An 18900-nucleotide genomic window follows, 5' to 3' on the forward strand; every position below is an offset into this window, starting at 1 on the left:
GCGGGGAATTTGAAAGCGGGAGCGGGTGCCTGAGGGCGCGGGACCGGCCGCTCCGCGGGATGACCCAGTCGGTGATCGTTCAGGGTGAGCTGCCCCGGGAGGGTGAGGACCCTGGCGGCGCGGAGCCCAGCGGGGCCCTCTAATGTCTGTCCTCCTTCCTTCCTCTCCCCGATCGCAGTGGGCCAGTGCGGAAACCAGATCGGCTGCTGCTTTTGGGACCTGGCGCTGAGGGAGCACGCCTCGGTCAACCAGGTACCGGCCGCCCCCTCCCCGGAACCCCCTCGCCTGTCAAAGAGGCTCCTCCTACAGAGAAGCAGGGTTTACTCTATTGGGCTTGTATCTGACCGATATGCGTTATATGGGATCCTGTCAGTGAAGAACAAACTGCAGAACTAATTGGCATGGAAACGTATATTGGCGTTAGACACCTAATAGACTACACGAAACTGAACACCTTCCCCTAATAATCAGGGTCTCATCTTTTATCAGGATTCTGGTGAAGACCAATCAGATAGTATGTAGGTCTGATGCCCTGATGTAGGTCTGGGTCCTGGGAGAAAGGTCGGGGCACTGGAGGGCGGTCTGGGCCCCAGGTGGAGGTCTGGGTCAGGGGCTGGACAGCTGGGTCATGGAATGGTGGTCTCGACTACTGTGGATGTCTGGACTATGATAAAGGACTGGATACTGGGTTCAGGGTCCCGGACCCGGGAAGACTTTCGAGCACTGGAGTGAAGGTCTAGGATTCAGATGTAGGTCTGAGCCCCAGATGTAGCTCTAGGTCTTGAGAGGGTGGTTGAGGCCCTGAGGGAGGTCTGGGCCCAGGGGGAAGGTCTGGCTCGTGGGCTGGACCTCTGTGTTATGGACTGGGGGTGTGGACTACGGGTGGAAATCTGGCCGACTGATACAGGATTTTGGGTTTGAAGTCTGGGCCCAGGGAATGCCTTCTGGGCCCTGGCATGAAGGTCTGGGACCCTGATATAGGTCTGAGCCCCGGATGTAGGTCTGGGTCCTGGGAGAGAGGTCTGGGGATGGAGGACTGTCTGAGCCCCGGTGGAGGTCTGGGTCAGGGGCTGGATCTCTGGGTCATGGAGTGGTGGTCTGCATTACTGTGGATGTCGGGGATAGGGTAAAGGACTGGATACTGGGTTGGAGGTACGGGCCCTGGGATGGCTTTCTGGGCTCTGGCATGAGGGTCTGGGACCTGCATGTAGGTCTGAGCCCCGGATGTAGGTCCAGGTACTGGGAGGGCAGTTGGGGCCTCGGCGGGGTGGGTGGGTCCTAGGGGAAGGTCTGGCTTGAGGTCTGGAACTCTGGGTTTTGTACTGGTGTTCTGGACTTCAAATGGAAATCTGGCCCCCCGACACAAGCCTGGATTCTGGGTTTGAGGTCTACGCCCTTTGATGGCCTCTAGGCCCTGCCATGAAGATCTGGGACCTGGATGTAGGTATGAGCCCTCGATTTAAGTCTGGGTCCTGGGAGGGCGGTTCAGGCCCCGGAGGGAGGTCTGGATCCTGCGGGGAGGTCTGCTCTTGGGCTGGAACTCTGGGTTATGGACTGGTGGTATGGACTAAGGATGGAGATGTGGCCCGCTGATACGAGACTGGATTCTGGGTTTGAGGTCTGGGACCCGGATCTAGGTCTGAGCCCTGGATGTAGGGCTGGGTCCTGGGAGGGCGGTTCGGGCCCAAGACGGAGATCTAGGCCCTGGGGGGAGGTCTGGCTCATTGGCTGGACTTCTGGGTTATGGACTGGTGGTCTGGATTATGGATGGAGATCTGACTCCCTGATACAAGCCTGGATTCTGGGTTTGAGGTCTGGGCCCCGGGATTGCCTTCTGGGCCCTGTCATAAAGGTCTGAGACCCAGATGTAGGTTTGAGCCCTGGATGTAGGTCCTGGTCCCAGAAGGGCGGTTCCAGCCCCAGGTGGAGGTCTGGAATCTCGCCTGAGTTCTGCATCATGGAATTGTGGTCTGAACTACTGTTGATGTCTGGACTACGATAAAGGCCTGGATACTGGATTCGAGGTCTGGGCCCCGAAGTGAACTTCCGGTGCCTGGCATTAAGTTTTGGGACCCGAATGTAGGTCTGAGCCCTGGATTTAGGTTGGTCCTGAGAGGGCGGTTCAGGCCCCAGAGGGAAGTGTGGGCCCTGGGGAGAGGTCTGGCTCATGGGCTGGAACTCTGAGTTATGGACTGGTGTTCTGGACTTCGCATGGAGATCTGGCACCCTGATACAAGCCCGGATTCTGCGTTTGAAGTCTGCGCCCCGGGATTGCCTTCTGGGCCATGGCATAAAGGCCTGGGACCCGGATGGAGGTCTGATGCCTGAATGTAGGTCTGGGTCCCGAAGAGTAGTCTCGGCACCGGAGGGAGATCTGGGTCCCGGGCGGAGTTCTGTGTCAGGGGCTGGACCTCTGGGTCATGGAATTGTTGTCTGGACTACTGTGGATGTCTATACTATGATAAAAGACTGGATTCCGGGGTCGAGTTCTGGGCCCCGGGATGGACTTCTGGACCCTGGCATAATGGTCTAGACCCTTATGTAGGACTGAGCCTCTGACGTAGGTCTGTGTCCTGGGAGGCGGTTGGGGCCCTCGAGGGAGATCTGTGCCAAAAAAAAAAAAAATGTAAAAGAGGTAACATGTGTGCCATTATTTATTCCCTGATTTAACCAGTTGGCTTTTAAAATGATCACCTGGAATTCAGAGAAAGCTCTCTTGATTCTAGGGTTCTCGGGGACTTCACCACCCTTCCCTGAACTGAACTCCTAGATCTCAGGACATTTTGTCTTCTATGGATTGGAAGACTGGGTCTAAGCATCCTGTGATAACTTGCTTTTTCTTCTCATAGTCAGGCTCCAGCTGTTACCATATTGTGGGGTTATTAAATGGCAAGGACTTCCTTTGGGAAAGAGGCAAAACTTAATGAAATGCTGTCAATATGTTCTTTCTTTTTAGAAAGGAATTTATGATGAGGCAATAAGCAGCTTCTTTAGAAACGTGGATACCAGGTAAGATGAGAGGATGCATATCACATAGAGTAATGATTACTCTTCCTGCACAGATTGGAAGAGAGTCCTTCAAAGCTGATAACTGTAAAGAACTTGTCTGGCTTTTTTGTTTGTTTTTCTTATTAAAAGCATATTTCTCATTATTCTCATAACATTACTATTCTTGTGTCACTCTTCAGAGCAGGACAATGGGTTTTCTCTTAAGACTATCTTAAGCAACAAAAAGGACCTTTAGTACACCTTTTCTAAATTTGACCTCTAAATCAAGTTTCACTTAAAGGACTGCTAAAAATTGCTCTTTGTGTATCTTGTTAATGCATCCAGTAATGGCTTATCTTTTGAAAGAAAAGTATATTGTTTACATTTCTGGAATGTTATTTGTGGTCAGGAATATGTGCTCTACAAGTAAAATGTGCTGAGAGGGAAAAGGGCAATTGTCAAATTTCTTTGGTTTATTTAATAAAGGATATATTTCTTCATATCATCTTGTATCTGAAAAAGTAATTTGACATTCAAGGTTTATTCATAGCTTTTAATGTTAAATTATTAAGTTCATGCATTTTCAAAACACTTAAAGCCAAACTGTGGTGGGCTTGAGCTGAAAAAGATATACTTCATATCCGGTTTTAATCTAGTTCAGTAAAAATACCAGTTCTAATTTGAATTAATTGTTTGGGTATTTGAGGCAATTACCTCCTTCATGATGAATTCCAGAGTCTGACCCTCAGGCTTGCAAACCCAGAAACCTTGTGGACTTGGGTCCAGTGCTGTATACTACAGACAGATGCACCAAACTAAAAGTGGAAAGTCAATGTAGTCAAAGTCAAAGTTAATTGGCAGTAGAAACTATAACTCAAGAAGACTAGTCACTCATTTTCCTTCAGAAGCACATTCTCTTCTGTGGGAAATCTACCTGAAAAGCTAAGTAATAGAAGGTTGTTTAGTGACCATGGCGACCAAGAGTAGTTCAGTGTATTGCCCTGATAGCCGGTGTCATTTACCTTCATTATATGGAAATACCTAATCATGGACTAGATTCCCTCTTGTTTGTGAACTAAAACATCCTCTCCCCTAAATCCTATTAAGAGACTCAAATTTGCTGTTGTAATACTTCCTTTCAGATGCTTCTACTAAATTCCAACTCCCACCCCCTCTATTCTTGGTGGCCAGTCCTTTCATTGAATGTTACATATTTGAGACTCAGCCTGGGAGCTAGTCCCTCTGAATAAGGTGACTTCACATAACTATACTGTCATCTACTGTTTCATAATTAACCTGCGAGCATTTTTATTTCCCCTGTATCGAGTTTGGGATGAAGGGGAGAAGGGGCTTGGCATATTGCTGTTTCCATGTACTATCAACATATGTAGAATTGATTCCATAAATTAGTACAAAAAATATTTTGAAAACAAGATCACTTCTTTGTGTACGCTTCTTTATCTATTTAAGGAAATGATCATACCTTTTTAACAGCATGATAGAAATTTACCTATAGCAGGTAGGTAAATTTGAGGCAGACCTTTTCTGTAAAGGGTCAGATGGTAAATATTTTAAGTTTTGCAGATATAAAGTTCATAAACAAAAGGGTGTAGCTATGTTCCAATAAAACTTTATTTAAGAAACAAACAGCTGCTCAGAGGATCCTAGTTTATCAACCTTTGACCTACAGCATTTTATGCTTAATTCTGCTGCCTTTCATATATTGTGTCTTCTTGTAAACAACATTGACTCGTACACTATGTTTGGTCCTAGATTATTTACTTTGGTAACTATGTTCAACATGAAATTCTAGGAACACCCTTAGGTAGTCAGTGGTATATAGTCAATAGTACATTCGTTAAGTGTTTAGCTACAACAGGAAACTTCATTAATGGTGGCTTAAGCAATAAAGGTATCCAGTTATCTCAGATAAAAATAAACCAGGAATTTGTATGTTCTAGGTTTGGAGAAGTGCCTTTAACACCAAGATACTGTCTATCGTATCATTATCCTTAGTGTGTTGACTTTTTGTCTTATGTTTGTTACTTCATAACTATGAAATGGCAGCCTCCAATCTATGAATCACATCATAATCTTGTTCAAGGTAGGAAGGCAGAAGAATTGGCACCAACTGCATCTGGGCCTTTTTATCTCATTAGCCGGAACTGGATTACATGGCCAGCACTAACTACAAAGAAAGCCAGGGAAATAAGTACCTCATTTTTTTAGTGTAATGGGAGGTAGATTAGGAATGGTGGCTCCTTTGTTATCTTTTGTGTCTGTCTCACCTGGCCTATGAGTAGCTTTATTATATAAATGGAAGTTAACTTTATTACCTGATAGCACTAATAACCATGGAAGATCTTAAGATTTTTTTATTTTATTATTTTTTATCTTTCAGAATGGTTGGTGATGGTGGCAGCATTTCCAAGGGGAAAATTTGTTCTTTAAAAGCACGGGTAAGATATATATACACTTGGATTCTTATATCGCATGTATTTCTAATATACTGTGTAATACTATTTTAATTGCCAGTTTACAATAGCATAGTTAATTAACTACATAAATAATTGAATTCACAAATTGTAACTCCACTGGACTCAGTACTCTATAAATATCAAACTTGACTGTCTCCCCTCAATAAAATGGTAGAGCATATAATTTGGTGGTTAAGAGTCAGTATTCTACACCCAGGCTATCCAGATTTGAATCTCAGCTCTACCACTTACTACCTCAGTGATCATAGCCAAGTTAGGTAACTTTCCCAGTCCTCAGTTTCCTGGTGTATAAAGTAGGTTTGTGAGGATTTAATGGGGTGGTACATATAAGCACTTAGAACAGTGGCATATGTAGTAAGTGCTTAACATGACATGATCACAAGCACTTAAAAACCCCTCTATGACACTGAATCAAAAAGTTAATAGCTTTATAGTGTACTCTAAGGTTATTTCATAATATTTTTTTCAGCTTTGCTTTATTTATTTAACATTTTCCCTCTTTTTCCTCACTGTGGAAAATATGGGAAGTAAAGCATGAGACAGCAAGGATAGGGGGTATATAATCCTACTGCCACCCTATCTCTGCTATATTTCCTTTGGCTATATATTTTGCTATATTTCTTTCTAGTCTTCTCTGTTTCTTTCCATAGTTAAGTTTATGAGTTTTTTATTCTGGTGTTCTTAGTAATAGAGGTTATCTCCCATGTCAGAAAAGTTTGTGGTAATGAATTAGATTGTGAGTTACTTGGGGAGGGACCCTGTTGTCATCTTTGACATCTACCTAGTGCTTTGGCTTTTACTAAATAGTAAATTTATGGCTTGAATTGACAATTTCAGGCTGCAATTCACAACGAGCAGCATGGTTGCTCCTAGTAAACAAATGCATTAATGCACCTTACATTGAAAATTTTCTCTGGTAAGGTTACCTTCTAGATTTCTGAGACCTTGTTCTCAAAAAATTTACAGTTACATAAGCACATGAATAAAACAATAGTTAGAACATCAGTTGAGGGGATTATTCAAATTTTTTTCCCTCCACTTGGTAATTTGGAGTAGGGTAAGAGTTTAGAATCCATCTTTTATTGGATTTCACCTTTCAAGCAGAGTGAAATTATTTTTAATTCTTATATCAGAGTCTACATAAAGATTCAAATAGAGATCTGATTAAGCTTAAATTAGAAGAACAATGCAACTTTTACTCATAAGTTATTTTCACTTACAGAGTGACTAACTAAAGAAAAATATGTTAATTCAATTTTATTTCTCCTTCTCAGGCTGTCTTAATTGACATGGAGGAAGGTGTCGTCAATGAAATTCTACAGGGACCTTTGAGAGATGTATTTGATAGCAAGCAGCTCATCACTGATATCTCTGGCTCAGGGAATAATTGGTGAGAATATGCTGACCATTAAAATGGAAATGTCTTCAGAAAAAAATGAGCAATCTTTTCTTCATTCTAATAGGTCCTGCTGACATGAAATCAAAATAGAACGTGCCATACCTAACTCTAGGCCTTTCCCCCATCATCTTTTCCTTGATAAAGAATGGTATTTCATACTTTTTGGAAATTATTCTTTCTCATCTTTTTAAAGAAAAACATGATTCATGAAAAATTGATTTACTAAATTTCTCGTTGTAAATTGGTTCTTGCATAATACTAAATAGTGACAAAAGTTTTAAGTGTTATTATAAACTCTTCTCTTACCTATAGTATTTGATTCTATCAAGTTCTCCAATAGAATTGATACAGAGATGCAAGCCAGTATTAGTGTCCCAGTATTCAAGTTCAGCCTGAGGCTCTGTTTGGCCCTTAACCCTTGAATAGTGTCCCAGTATTGAAGTTCAGCCTGAGGTTCTGTTTGGCCCTTAACCCTTTGAGTGCCAACCAATATCCTAGGAACTATGCTAAAATTTCCAAGGCATTTTTGCTGATTTTACAGCAGTTTAGGAAAAAAATTATGAATCGCAAGTAAATGAAGTTACATATTCAAAAACTTAAGGAAACCTTTACTACATTTGTTTTCATCTTTGACATCTATTGTTTGCTGATTGTATTATAAAATACTAGTAGAAAAAAAATTTGAACAAAACATATAATGTAAAAATAGAGGGACACCCTTTTCCAATATCTTCCACAAAATCCTCATCTTCACAGCAAGAATTGACATATTTAGCAATATCATCATCACTAGTAAAAGCAGACTTAGAACTGGACGCCATTTCGAAGCTTTAGGGCTACAAAATCTGAGTAAACTTCATAAAATCGTAGTACCTGTAAAAAATTAGGCAGATAAATGCCAGTGGTCAATTTTAGAACTACAAACATTCGGCATCACAAGTAATCTGCACTTAGGTGCCATCTGTCAATAAAGAGTGAACTACTAGCATCTAATAGTGACACTGCAGGAGGAGTGCCATAGCGCTCCCTGCACTTTTGGCGAAAGACAGGAGGAGCGCGATCGCGCTCCCCGCCACTCTAGGGGTTAAAGTACAATGGTTGCTTCCCCTTAAGGGGAAAAAAGCTCTAACAATGATCATTTAATTATTTACATTGAGATTTTTAATAAATTAAGTAGCTCCTCTCTATTTGCAAATCTAATATTTATTATTTTAAATATGTGCAGTCAGTCCCTCAGGTTCACAATGTGTAGTGATGCATAATTTTACTAAAGCATGAATTTGAATCTGTGTTCTGGGAGAGTCATTTTGGGAGAACCAGTCACTAAGTGAATCCACCTGACTACCTAACTGGCTTTTCTCTAATTGTTGAATAACTTATTCTGTAACTTTTGAGTTATACCTGACTCCCGGTTGCCAGGAAATCATGCTTATTTTTTAGTTCATAATAGTGAACTTGCAAATTTTGGCGGGTAAAAAGGTTTACAGATCCTCATGAATATCAGTTTTTACTGTGTGCCATTTCTTCTAGTAATAGCATGATGTGACCAATTTTTTTCTCATATTTTAAATCAAAATAGCTTTAAATTTGTTGTCTTTCCAGTTGACTATATTCTGCTTTTTAATATGTAAAATTCTCTGCAATTGGAGTTTACTTAAAATCTTGTTTTGTTGTAATTATATCTTAAGCAAAAGTTAAGAGAGGAACACCATAGTTTAATATCCATTGATAATGAGCTCTCTTATCAGGATATCTGAGGATTTATAAATATATATTTACTAAATTTTCTACCTACTGTCATTGAGATATCATATTATTTTATTGATATGAAACAGGAATAGGAGTTACTTAATATGGTAAAAATACTTTTTCAAGTTTTCTGTAATATTTTCATTTAGATCAGAAATAAAAATCTTGAAATAGTAAATGTAAGGAATGTTTTTTAATCTTTTTTTTTTCCAGGGCTGTGGGGCACAAAGTTTTTGGCAGTCTTTATCAGGAACAGATTTTAGAGAAACTCAGAAAGTCAGCAGAGCACTGTGATTGTTTGCAGTGTTTTTTTATAATACATTCCATGGGAGGAGGTAAAGTTATTCATTCCTTTACCTGTAACAATATGAAAATGAAACTGGGAAGTCATTTGCAAACATAAGTCTTGTTTTCAGTTCTATGCTTGATAAAGAGAGAACAATTAAGAGAGTGTGTGTTTATGAATGTATATACATAGCAACAGGTTTTCATCTTAATATTTATCAAAGTATTACCATTTAAAAAATTAATCCTTTTAAGAGCCAATAGGAAAAAAAGAGTCAATAGAATGGAATCTGAAATTTTTTTCTTCTTCTGCCTTTAGATTCTTTTACTACATTTCCAGTTACATGTTATTATATATGAGCTTTGGGGGAATGCTCACTTTCTCCTAAGAGTTTGCTTGTGCAGTCCCTTATCCTAACTAAAGCTAGGTATTTCTGGCATGTTCACAGGTTTGCTTGCAAAAGAATATCAGAATCCACTCTAGCCGGTGGCTCACTTGGTTGGAGCATCACCCTAGACTAAAAGGTTGGGGATTTGATTCCTGGTCAGGGCATATACCTAAGTTTCAGGTTAGATCCCCTGTCCGGGCACATGTGGGAGGCAACCAATCAATGATGTTTCTTTCTGTCTCTCTATGTCTTTCTTTCTCTTGCTCTTGCTCTTCCTCTTCCTCTTTCTCTTTCTCTTTCTCCCTCCTTCCTTTCTTCCTCTCCTTCCACTCTCTCCAAAATCAAACATATCCTTGGGTGAGGATAAAATATATACATCAGAATCCATCCTTTCTCTAACCACCTTCACACCTTTGTTTTGTTCAATACGAAATAAATAAAAGAAATAATTTTAGCCAACTCCTCTAAATCATTTCTCATGTGGTAATTAATTACCTTGACCTACAATAAGTGGTTTGCATTGCTCTTTTCCCCCTTGCAAGTGAAGTATTTTGCTTCCCTATTTAGGAAATAGAAACAGATCATAATCTGCTAATTTCATACTAGGATTATCCAATTTTAAAAGAAAAATTTGCCGAGTTTTTTTCTCCAATCTGAGATTAAGATTTTATATTCAGCAGGTTAAACATATCTATTTATTCAGTAGGTTAAACATACCTACGATTTTTAAGTTAAAATCATAATTGCTATGAATCCATGCCTATAGAAGACCATCATTAAATTAAGAAACAAATTTTCCTTGTGATTGTATAATTAACATGCAAGTTTAAGTAATTAAAATAAAACACAGTTTGATTTATAGTTCATTATGGTACCTCCAAAATCTCAGAAGATTATAATTCACAATTCACTGAAAATAACAAAAATAATTTAAATAATACTGAAGGTTAAAAATGATGGTCTCCTATCCCACATTCAACCTCTAGTGTCTCTCTTTACAGGTAATTAAGTTTGCCAGTGTCATTCTTCCAGATATTTTCTATGCCTCTTAAAAGTTTGTGTGTGTATTTTTACATAAACAAGATCATGCAATATGTATTATTCTATAATTTTTCTACTTTATATTTTTCTCACATGTCTTTCAATATCAACTGTCTCAGAGATTCCAATTGTGTAAATAGGTAATAACTTTTAAAGTCAGTCCTCCTTAGTGGATGTTAAGTTATTTATGGCGTTTAGTTATTACAAACAATCCCCAATGAACACCTGGTACATACATCTCTGTTCACTTGTGTCACTATAGCTGTAGGCAATATTCCCAGAAAGAGACCAAAGAATATGTACATTTAAAATTTTGATTCTTTACTAAATACCTTCTTACATTATTGCACCAACCCATATAATTAGCAACAATTTATAAAAGTTTATTTCCCGATACTATCATCAACACCAAGTATTATGAGACATAAATCTAATATGTTCAAAATTATATTGTTTTAAATTGTATTTCTTTATTTAGAAGATAGGTTGAGCATCTTCATATCTCTTTTCCATTTGATTTATTTTAAGATATTTATATACTTAGCCCATTATTCTTAATTTTTTGGTTGTTGATGTGTGCGACCTCTTTATTAAAGAAATTTAGTCCTCCATCATATGTGTTGAAGATTACTTCTTAAGTTTGCCTTTTTATTAGTTTATGGGTTTTCTTTATCTATGTATATAAGTTTTTATTTCTCATGGGATCAAAACTGTCTTTTCTATAATAGCTTTGGTTTTGTATAATGCTTAGAAAGTCCTTCTCCTTAAAGATTAACCAAAAAAACCTTCCTCACTTCTATCTAGTATTTTTAACATCATCACCTTTTTTGTTTGTTTGTTTCAGAGAGAGGGAGAGAGCAAAAGAGAAGGAGAGAGAGAGAGAGAGAGAGAGAGAGAGAGAGAGAGAGAGAGAGAGAGAGAGAGAAACTTCGGTTTGTTGTTCCTCTTATTTATATATTCATTGGTTGGCTGATTCTTGTATGTGCCCTGACCAGGGATTGAACCTGCAACCTTGGCATGATGGGACTACGCTCTAACCAACTGAGCTATTCTGTACTCCACCAAAGATGTTAAGATAGTTTTGCTTTTTGTTTTAAGTTGCCTAATATCAAATGTGGATTGAATGCTGTCTTAGTTGAATTTTTTTTGTCCTTCAATCAGTTCTTTGACATCATATAGGTATAACTTTAATGTGAAAAAGAGTGAAATATAGAAAGCCCTCCCAACCTCACAGTAAGGGCCAGACATTGAATTCAGAACTTTAAGCCTCACTACCCATGTTGTCTTAATCTCCTTATCTGAAATTTGATGAGTTACTATATAATCACAGGAATAAGTTTAAAAGTTCTTAATATATATTTCCACCAAAAAAGAAACACCATAAAATTCCAAGTTCCTTACATTATATTCTGAACCATTTATGCTCTTTGTTATCTTTTTGAAATTTAATCCTCAGGCACAGGATCTGGACTTGGCACATTTCTTTTAAAGGTACTTGAAGATGAATTCCCAGAAGTATACAGATTTGTGACTTCAATTTATCCTTCTGGTGAGGATGATGTCATAACTTCACCTTACAATAGCATCTTGGCAATGAAGGAACTTAATGAGCATGCAGACTGTGTGTTGCCCATTGACAACCAAGTAAGAAATGACATTTTAATTTATGTATATACTAGATGCCTGGTGCACAAAAATTTGTGCACTTGGGGGGGGGGGCGGTCCCTCAGCCCATTTGCAGTCCAGAACCCCTTGGGGATGTCCACCTGTCAGACATCCTTCTGGCAGCCAGGGAGCCTTCGGGGGATGTCCGACTAAAGGCTTAGGCCCCCACGGGAGCTGTGATGAGGAAGCTGGGGTGACAGAGGAGCCACGCTCTCCCGCCCTGCTGCCCCGGGTTGGGTCGCACATGGACGCCCGCCGCCCTGGGTGGCAAATAGCAGGCCCAGATGGCGGCAGGACAGGCGGGATGGCGCTGTCCCACCCTGCCTGCAGTATGCAAATTAGCCACCATCTTTGTTGGTGGTTAATTTGCATATCATGCTGATTAGCCAATGGGAGGCATAGCGAAGGTACGGTCAATTACCATGTTTGTCTATTATTAGATAGGATTGCGCATATAATCATTCCTGTGTTATGCTTAGATGAAACATTCTTTACTTTTCAGCCTTCCCATCTAAGAGAAAAGTTTAATTTGTTTTCTTACTCTTCTTTCTTTCCTGATAGAATGCTATCTATGTCCACTCTTCCTAATAACTTCTCTCTCAATATTTTTCTCTTAAAAGTCCTTATTTGACATCATTAGCAAAATTGACCTTGTGGTGAATTCTGGAAAGCTGGGTACAGCTGTAAAGCCAAAGAGTCTGGTTACTTCAAGTGCTGGGGCTTTTAAAAAGCAGCAGGAAAAGCCCTTTGATGCGATGAACAACATTGTGGCAAATTTGCTGCTCAACCTAACAAGGTAATCCTATGGGTGGTATACCTAAGGACAGTTTAAAAACTTCAAAACTTTGCTGTGTTTATAATAGCATTTTTTAGTTATTCTAAGTTGTCAAAACTTCTTATGTTTTTACTAGTGCACCAGTAGCTCGCTGCCGCCCTCCAGTAGCTCCCCCTACCCCCTCTCTCCTCCACCCCCCTCATAGCTTGCTGTCCTGCCCCCTCCTGTAGCTCTCCGCCGCCCACTTGTAGCCAGTAGCTCGCTGCTGCTCTCCTGTAGCTCCCTCTGCCCCCCCATCCCCCTTCATAGCTTGCTGCCCTGCCCCCTCCTGTAGCTCTCCCCACCCGCTTGTACCTCACTGCCCCACCCTCATGCTGATCTGTGATCCGGTCGTTACGTGGTCAGTTGTTACGCTTCACAGCATAACAATCATTTGCATATTATATGTTTATTATATAGGATTTTATTTTTTCTAGTGATTTCAAATCTTTGAGTGAAGAACCAGAATTTTAATTTCTATGGCTCCAAACGAGCATTTCCCTAGGTATATTACATGGAATATTAACAGGTGTTAAAATAATAAAAGGTTTTGTGGTAGACACACTTGAGAAACACTTGTTTAGACAAAAGTAAACTTTTTTTTTTTGGCTATAGAATGTTTTAATCTTTAAAACCAGCTGATCTATATCTTCTCATTAGCTGATCCAAAATATTTCCTTGACTTTAATCTAAAAGATTGCTTCAGCATTATTATATTCTAAAGTATAAAACTTATTAAGCAGACACCTGAGGAATTTAGTAAAGATTACAGAATAAGTAAATAATTATTAACTAATGTGTTTAACTCAATCTAAAGTCTGTTTTAAGTAAGATATTTTTATATACATATGAAATGAGCAACTGTAATAGTGTGTTAGTTATACCTCAGGTAAGCCCGAAATAAGAGTTGCTATAGAAGTTGTGTTGTATTTTAGTTATCTTTATACATCATATCCATGATACTGAATTTCACTAATATAGGGGGAAAAGAGTATATGTTCTCTACTGAATAACAGAGCATTGAGAGGATTTAAGAACATTCCTGCTAAGTAAATCAAGCTACACTTAAAATATATAACTTTAAAATTAAACTTTTTTCTCATGCTTTAATATAATGTTTTAGCTCTGCGAGGTTTGAAGGATCCCTTAATATGGACCTTAATGAAATCAGCATGAATTTAGTTCCTTTTCCTCAACTGCATTATCTTGTGTCAAGCCTAACACCTCTGTATACACTGGCAGATGTTAACATTCCACCTCGAAGGTAAGCTGTAGTAACTTTATTCCAATTGAGAACTTGAGTTATCTTTTAAAAGAAATGTTTATATTAACTATTTCTTTGTGAGAAATATATAAAAATTAGTTGATGGCGGCCATTTTTCCATTTAATGAATGCTTCTTTATTTAGGAATTATTACTTTTTAAAATGTCAATATTAAACTATTTGAAGTTAATTCTAATAACTAAACTTTTAAGCTTATGAAAAATAATAAAATACAAGATTTAAGAGCATTGAAGTTTGACATACTTAAGTTTGAATTCTAATTCTTTCACATACTACTAGCAACTGAGCCACTACTTTTATTTTAGTTTTTCTCCTCTGTAAAACGGAGAGTTTGAGTACCTTCATCATATCCCTGTTGGGTGTATCTATAATAATAAAAGCATAATATGCTCATTAGACCGGACGTCTTTCCAGACAAAGCCAGCGCTGTGAGGGAAGCCCGGGTCCCGGGTGCCAGAGAGAGGCCGATGCTGCAGCCAGGGGAAGGAAGGCCTACTCTTGCATGAATTTGGTGCATCGGGCCTCTAGTTAAATAATAAATGTTAGTCCTGTACCCAGTTCATTTTTATCAAATGAAAATAATAAGTACATGAGTGTGTATGTTTTTTTGAAATTTCATGTTTCTTATGTAAATAAAGTATCCAATAATTATAAATACCTGCTTACTAGTTTTTATATTTTGTGACAAAAGATAAATTAAGAAATGAGTTTGACCACCGTTGTTCAGCAATTCTTAACCTTTCCTGGGTTTCCTTGACTCCATAAAAATGCCAGAAAGCACATACACACCAAAATTTTGAATATAATAGTGGAGGATTCATGAGTCCCCCAAATTTCACCATTTCCTAAGGGAGTCCTCTATCCTTCTTGCTGTAGGAATATCAGCATATGATGTAGGCTCCATTAGAGTAGGAAATTTTTTCTTGGTGTTCACAACTGGATTTCTTGCACTTAGAACCATGCCTTGCCTGGTATTTAGTAAATATCTGTTGAATGAATAGGCAGCATAGTGTGATTCCAGTTGCTTTTCCCAGGCTTTCTGCAGAATCAGCACACATAGCTCTGGCAAGGCCTATCAAAGGAACCTTATCATAATTGTATTGAATTAAGTGGGACCATGTTGAGGACCAACAAGTCTGTATTGTTAGATATAAACTTTGTCAGTCACCCTAACCTTCCCCTCTTTAACTAAAGGATTAAAGAATGAAGTTAAAAGACTTCATTCACGCCCAGCCAGCGTGGCTCAGTGGTTGAGCATCAACCTATGAACCAGGAGTTCACGGTTTGATTCCTGGTCAGGGCACATGCCTGGATTGTGGGCTCGATTCTTAGTGTGGGTTGTGCAGGAGGCAGCTGATCAATGATTCTCTCATCATTGATGTCTCTATCTCCCTCTCCCTTCCTCTCTCAATAAAAAAAATTTTTTTTTTTAAAAGACTTCATTCACTTAAAAGTCTCCCTCTTCAGGAACACTACTACAGAGTTTCATGTTTTATAGGGGAGCCTATTATTGTCTTTGATAGTTTCCTCATGATTATTCCTGATTTATGATAATTTTAAAGAGACAAAGTCATTTTCTCTTAGTATTGAGGCTTTTAATTAGTTTTGATAGTTCTGGTACTATGCAAGTAGATAAGCATCTATATATATAAAAGCAAAATGACCAGAACAACCAGTTGCTATGATGCACACTGCAGGGACCAACTAGCCTGATAGGGGCCCAGATCGGCCCCTGACCCCAATCAGAGATGGGGCTGGCTGGCCAACCTCCCGCAGCTGATCAGCCCCCATCGGGGCCAGCCAGCCGGACCCCACCCCTGAACGAATTTGTACACCAGACCTCTAGTACTGAAATAAGTAATAATGACACAAGTTCCCGAAATCAGCATTTTATAGAGCTCACTAATGATATAGTTAACATTTTGTAGATACCTGAAATCACCAATATATTGTAAAAACTTTTTATTTAAAAAAAAAAAGATATTATGTCATTTCCTCTCTTCTCATATTCCGTAAAAGATTGCTTTGAGAAAATTATAGCAGAGATTTAGAATATATTTGCATGTAAAGTTTATTTACCTACAGATGACTGTCTTTTCATGTTATAGTTATACATAGAAGGAAGATGTAATATTTTGTATAAACAATGACTCTTATTGTTCTAGGTTGGATCAAATGTTTTCAGATGCTTTTAGTAAAGATCACCAGCTAATTCAGGCCGACCCCAAACACAGTCTCTACCTCGCCTGTGCCCTCATGGTTAGAGGAAATGTCCAGATTTCAGATCTTCGCAGAAATATTGAAAGGTTTGAGTTTGTATTTTTTTCAAGATAATTTGTTATGTGTACTGCTGTGACAGTGTAGCATATTAATTAGGATAGTCTCTCTTCGAACTCTAGCCATTTAAGTAAAGTATGACCTTGAGCAAACTACTTAGCCTCTCTGAGCCTTATTTTTCTCAAATGAAGAAGAAGAAGAAGAATAGTGCAAAGTTGTTATTTTTAAGTACTAAATGATAGGTTTTATTTCCTGAGAGTGTTCGAAAAATTTAACTATTGTTACTGTACTTATTATTACCACTACACTGCTTCTAAGTTAATGTTTTACTATTTATTCTCAGTCTATTCTTCAGAAAACTGCTCTGTTGAGTTACAAAGTAAAAAAAAAAAATTATAATACTTTTCTTTATTTTCATCCCCAGATTTCTGTTGTTAAGGAATGTGTTTCTAGCTTTATGAATCGCCACACAACTAATCTAATGTCCTCCTACTAAATGTTTCTTAGTTCACTGTCAGACTGGACCACAATACTGCTAATAGTAAAAAATAGATAACTTACATTATAAACTAATGGTACCATCAGTAACAGTGATGTTTACCTAATGTGAGCTGCTGTAATATGACAGACATTTTTAGTACCTTAATTCTTACCTTGAGTCTTTGTATCTCAGATTGAAACCTTCTCTACAGTTTGTCTCCTGGAATCAAGAAGGCTGGAAAACCAGCCTGTGTTCAGTACCTCCTGTGGGCCATTCCCATTCATTATTAGCTTTAGCAAATAACACATGTGTAAAGCCTACCTTCCTGGAACTGAGAGAGAGATTCATGAGGCTCTACAAGAAAAAGGTAATTATCAGCACACATTTGTAACTATGTGTGTTTATTTTGGCTATTTGTGATGTATTCTTAAGAATTGTACCATTACAAATCAGGGTGAGTCTGTCTCCTATATTCATTGCACTGCTTATAACTGAAGGGCAGAGGCTAACTCAGACCATCTAAATGAGAAATCTCGTGAGTTTATAGTTCTCATTTCTCTTGTAAATCTGAGTGAACTATCATTTTAATACAGAATGTTTACATTATAGGATTGTATCACATTTCCTGAAAATAGTCAACATTATTCGGTTTTTTTAAATTACAGGCTCATCTTCATCACTACCTGCAAATTGAAGGGATGGAGGAAAGCTGTTTTACAGAAGCGGTGTCGTCTTTATCAGCTCTCATCCAGGAATACAGCCAACTGGATGCCACAAAAAGCATGCCCATGGAAGACTTACCCAGACTGAGTGTCGCTGTGTAAAACAGAACCCAAAAATGCTTTTCCTTTTCCTGTAATCTTACCTTGCTTTTTCAGAACTTTTGTGATTCAGAGAGCCCAGTTTGTGTTTTTCATATTAGGGAGTATTTTGTCTGCAAAAGTAGTTCTGTTTAATCACCGTTGATAATACCAGTGTGTGAAATTAGTAAGTCCTAGTACCTTAACTTCAAACATTGTCTTCAGAAAATTCCCTTTTTCTAAAATTGAGAGAATGCAGTTCTTTAGTATTTTACTTTATTTATATTCATAGTTAGGTATTTATACAATAAGAATCATGTCTTAGTTACAAATCTTGTACAGATATATTTTTATATTTATTTATAATTTATGTATTCACATTCTGTTTAAATTTTTCTGATTTTTAAAAAATAAGTACAGGGAGTTGAAGCCACAATATAAATATTTCTGTGTAACGGCCACTAACCTCAGGGAAAGATTTTATGACAACTATTGAGTTTTGGTTTCTTCTTTGGGTTACCTTGTTTTCACTCAAAAGAGTCACAATTTACATTTATTTTAACATGTATTTGTATTAAATTCTTTTTAAATATAATGCTTTTTTATCAAACTAGATGATTTTGAAATAATAAATGTCCATATTTTTTAACAGTGCTTGTTATCATTGTTTTGCTTGTTACTATACAAACATTACAAAACTTGTCTTCTTTCAAACTTTATAGTAAATGGCTATCATAGCCTAGAGAAAGTGTTCCAGTTACTATCATTTCCAGTTGTAATCTTTAACATTTATTTATCTTTAATTACAATTTATATTTCAAAGCCATATGTGGATTTATCATTTCAGAAAGTAATCTTGAGGAATAAATTATTTTCAAGTCGAAATAATTTTTTGTGTGCTTTCTCTAGTGTTACATTTTTAAAATTCCTTTCATTTTCAAAGTAAGGATACTGTTCTTGGTCTTTATCTTGGAAATTTTGGTTTTTATAGTATTTGGTATAAAAAACTGGTATTGTCAACAGTAGACAATGAAATTTCATTTTTCTCTTTCCAGAAATCTTAATAAACTGATATTCAGGACAGTGCAGTGGAAATTATAAATTTGTTTACAGTTTAACTTTACTCCTATTTAAGAAAATCTAGAATCTTGCTCACCTTGCTTACCATCTGAGTGGAACCTAGGCTACATTGTTGAAGTGCAGATAAAGTTTTAAATTTTTAATATGTG

At 38.1% G+C, this 18900-nt stretch overlaps 1 protein-coding gene across 1 annotated transcript; it reads left to right on the forward strand.

The window, feature by feature from the left end:
* Window positions 1–44: 44 nt before the first annotated feature.
* Window positions 45–18387, forward strand: TUBE1 (tubulin epsilon 1). Its single transcript, XM_036318265.1, has 12 exons — window positions 45–84; window positions 179–252; window positions 2957–3009; window positions 5390–5447; window positions 6761–6876; window positions 8848–8969; window positions 11806–11993; window positions 12635–12810; window positions 13952–14092; window positions 16279–16419; window positions 17064–17238; window positions 17537–18387. Exons 1-12 carry the CDS (start codon window positions 60–62, stop codon window positions 17693–17695), a joined length of 1428 nt encoding a protein of 475 aa, XP_036174158.1. The 5' UTR covers window positions 45–59; the 3' UTR covers window positions 17696–18387.
* Window positions 18388–18900: the final 513 nt, after the last annotated feature.

Source organism: Myotis myotis, unplaced genomic scaffold (assembly GCF_014108235.1).
Source record: "Myotis myotis isolate mMyoMyo1 unplaced genomic scaffold, mMyoMyo1.p scaffold_m19_p_7, whole genome shotgun sequence".
In the NCBI taxonomy this organism is placed as follows: domain Eukaryota; kingdom Metazoa; phylum Chordata; class Mammalia; order Chiroptera; family Vespertilionidae; genus Myotis; species Myotis myotis.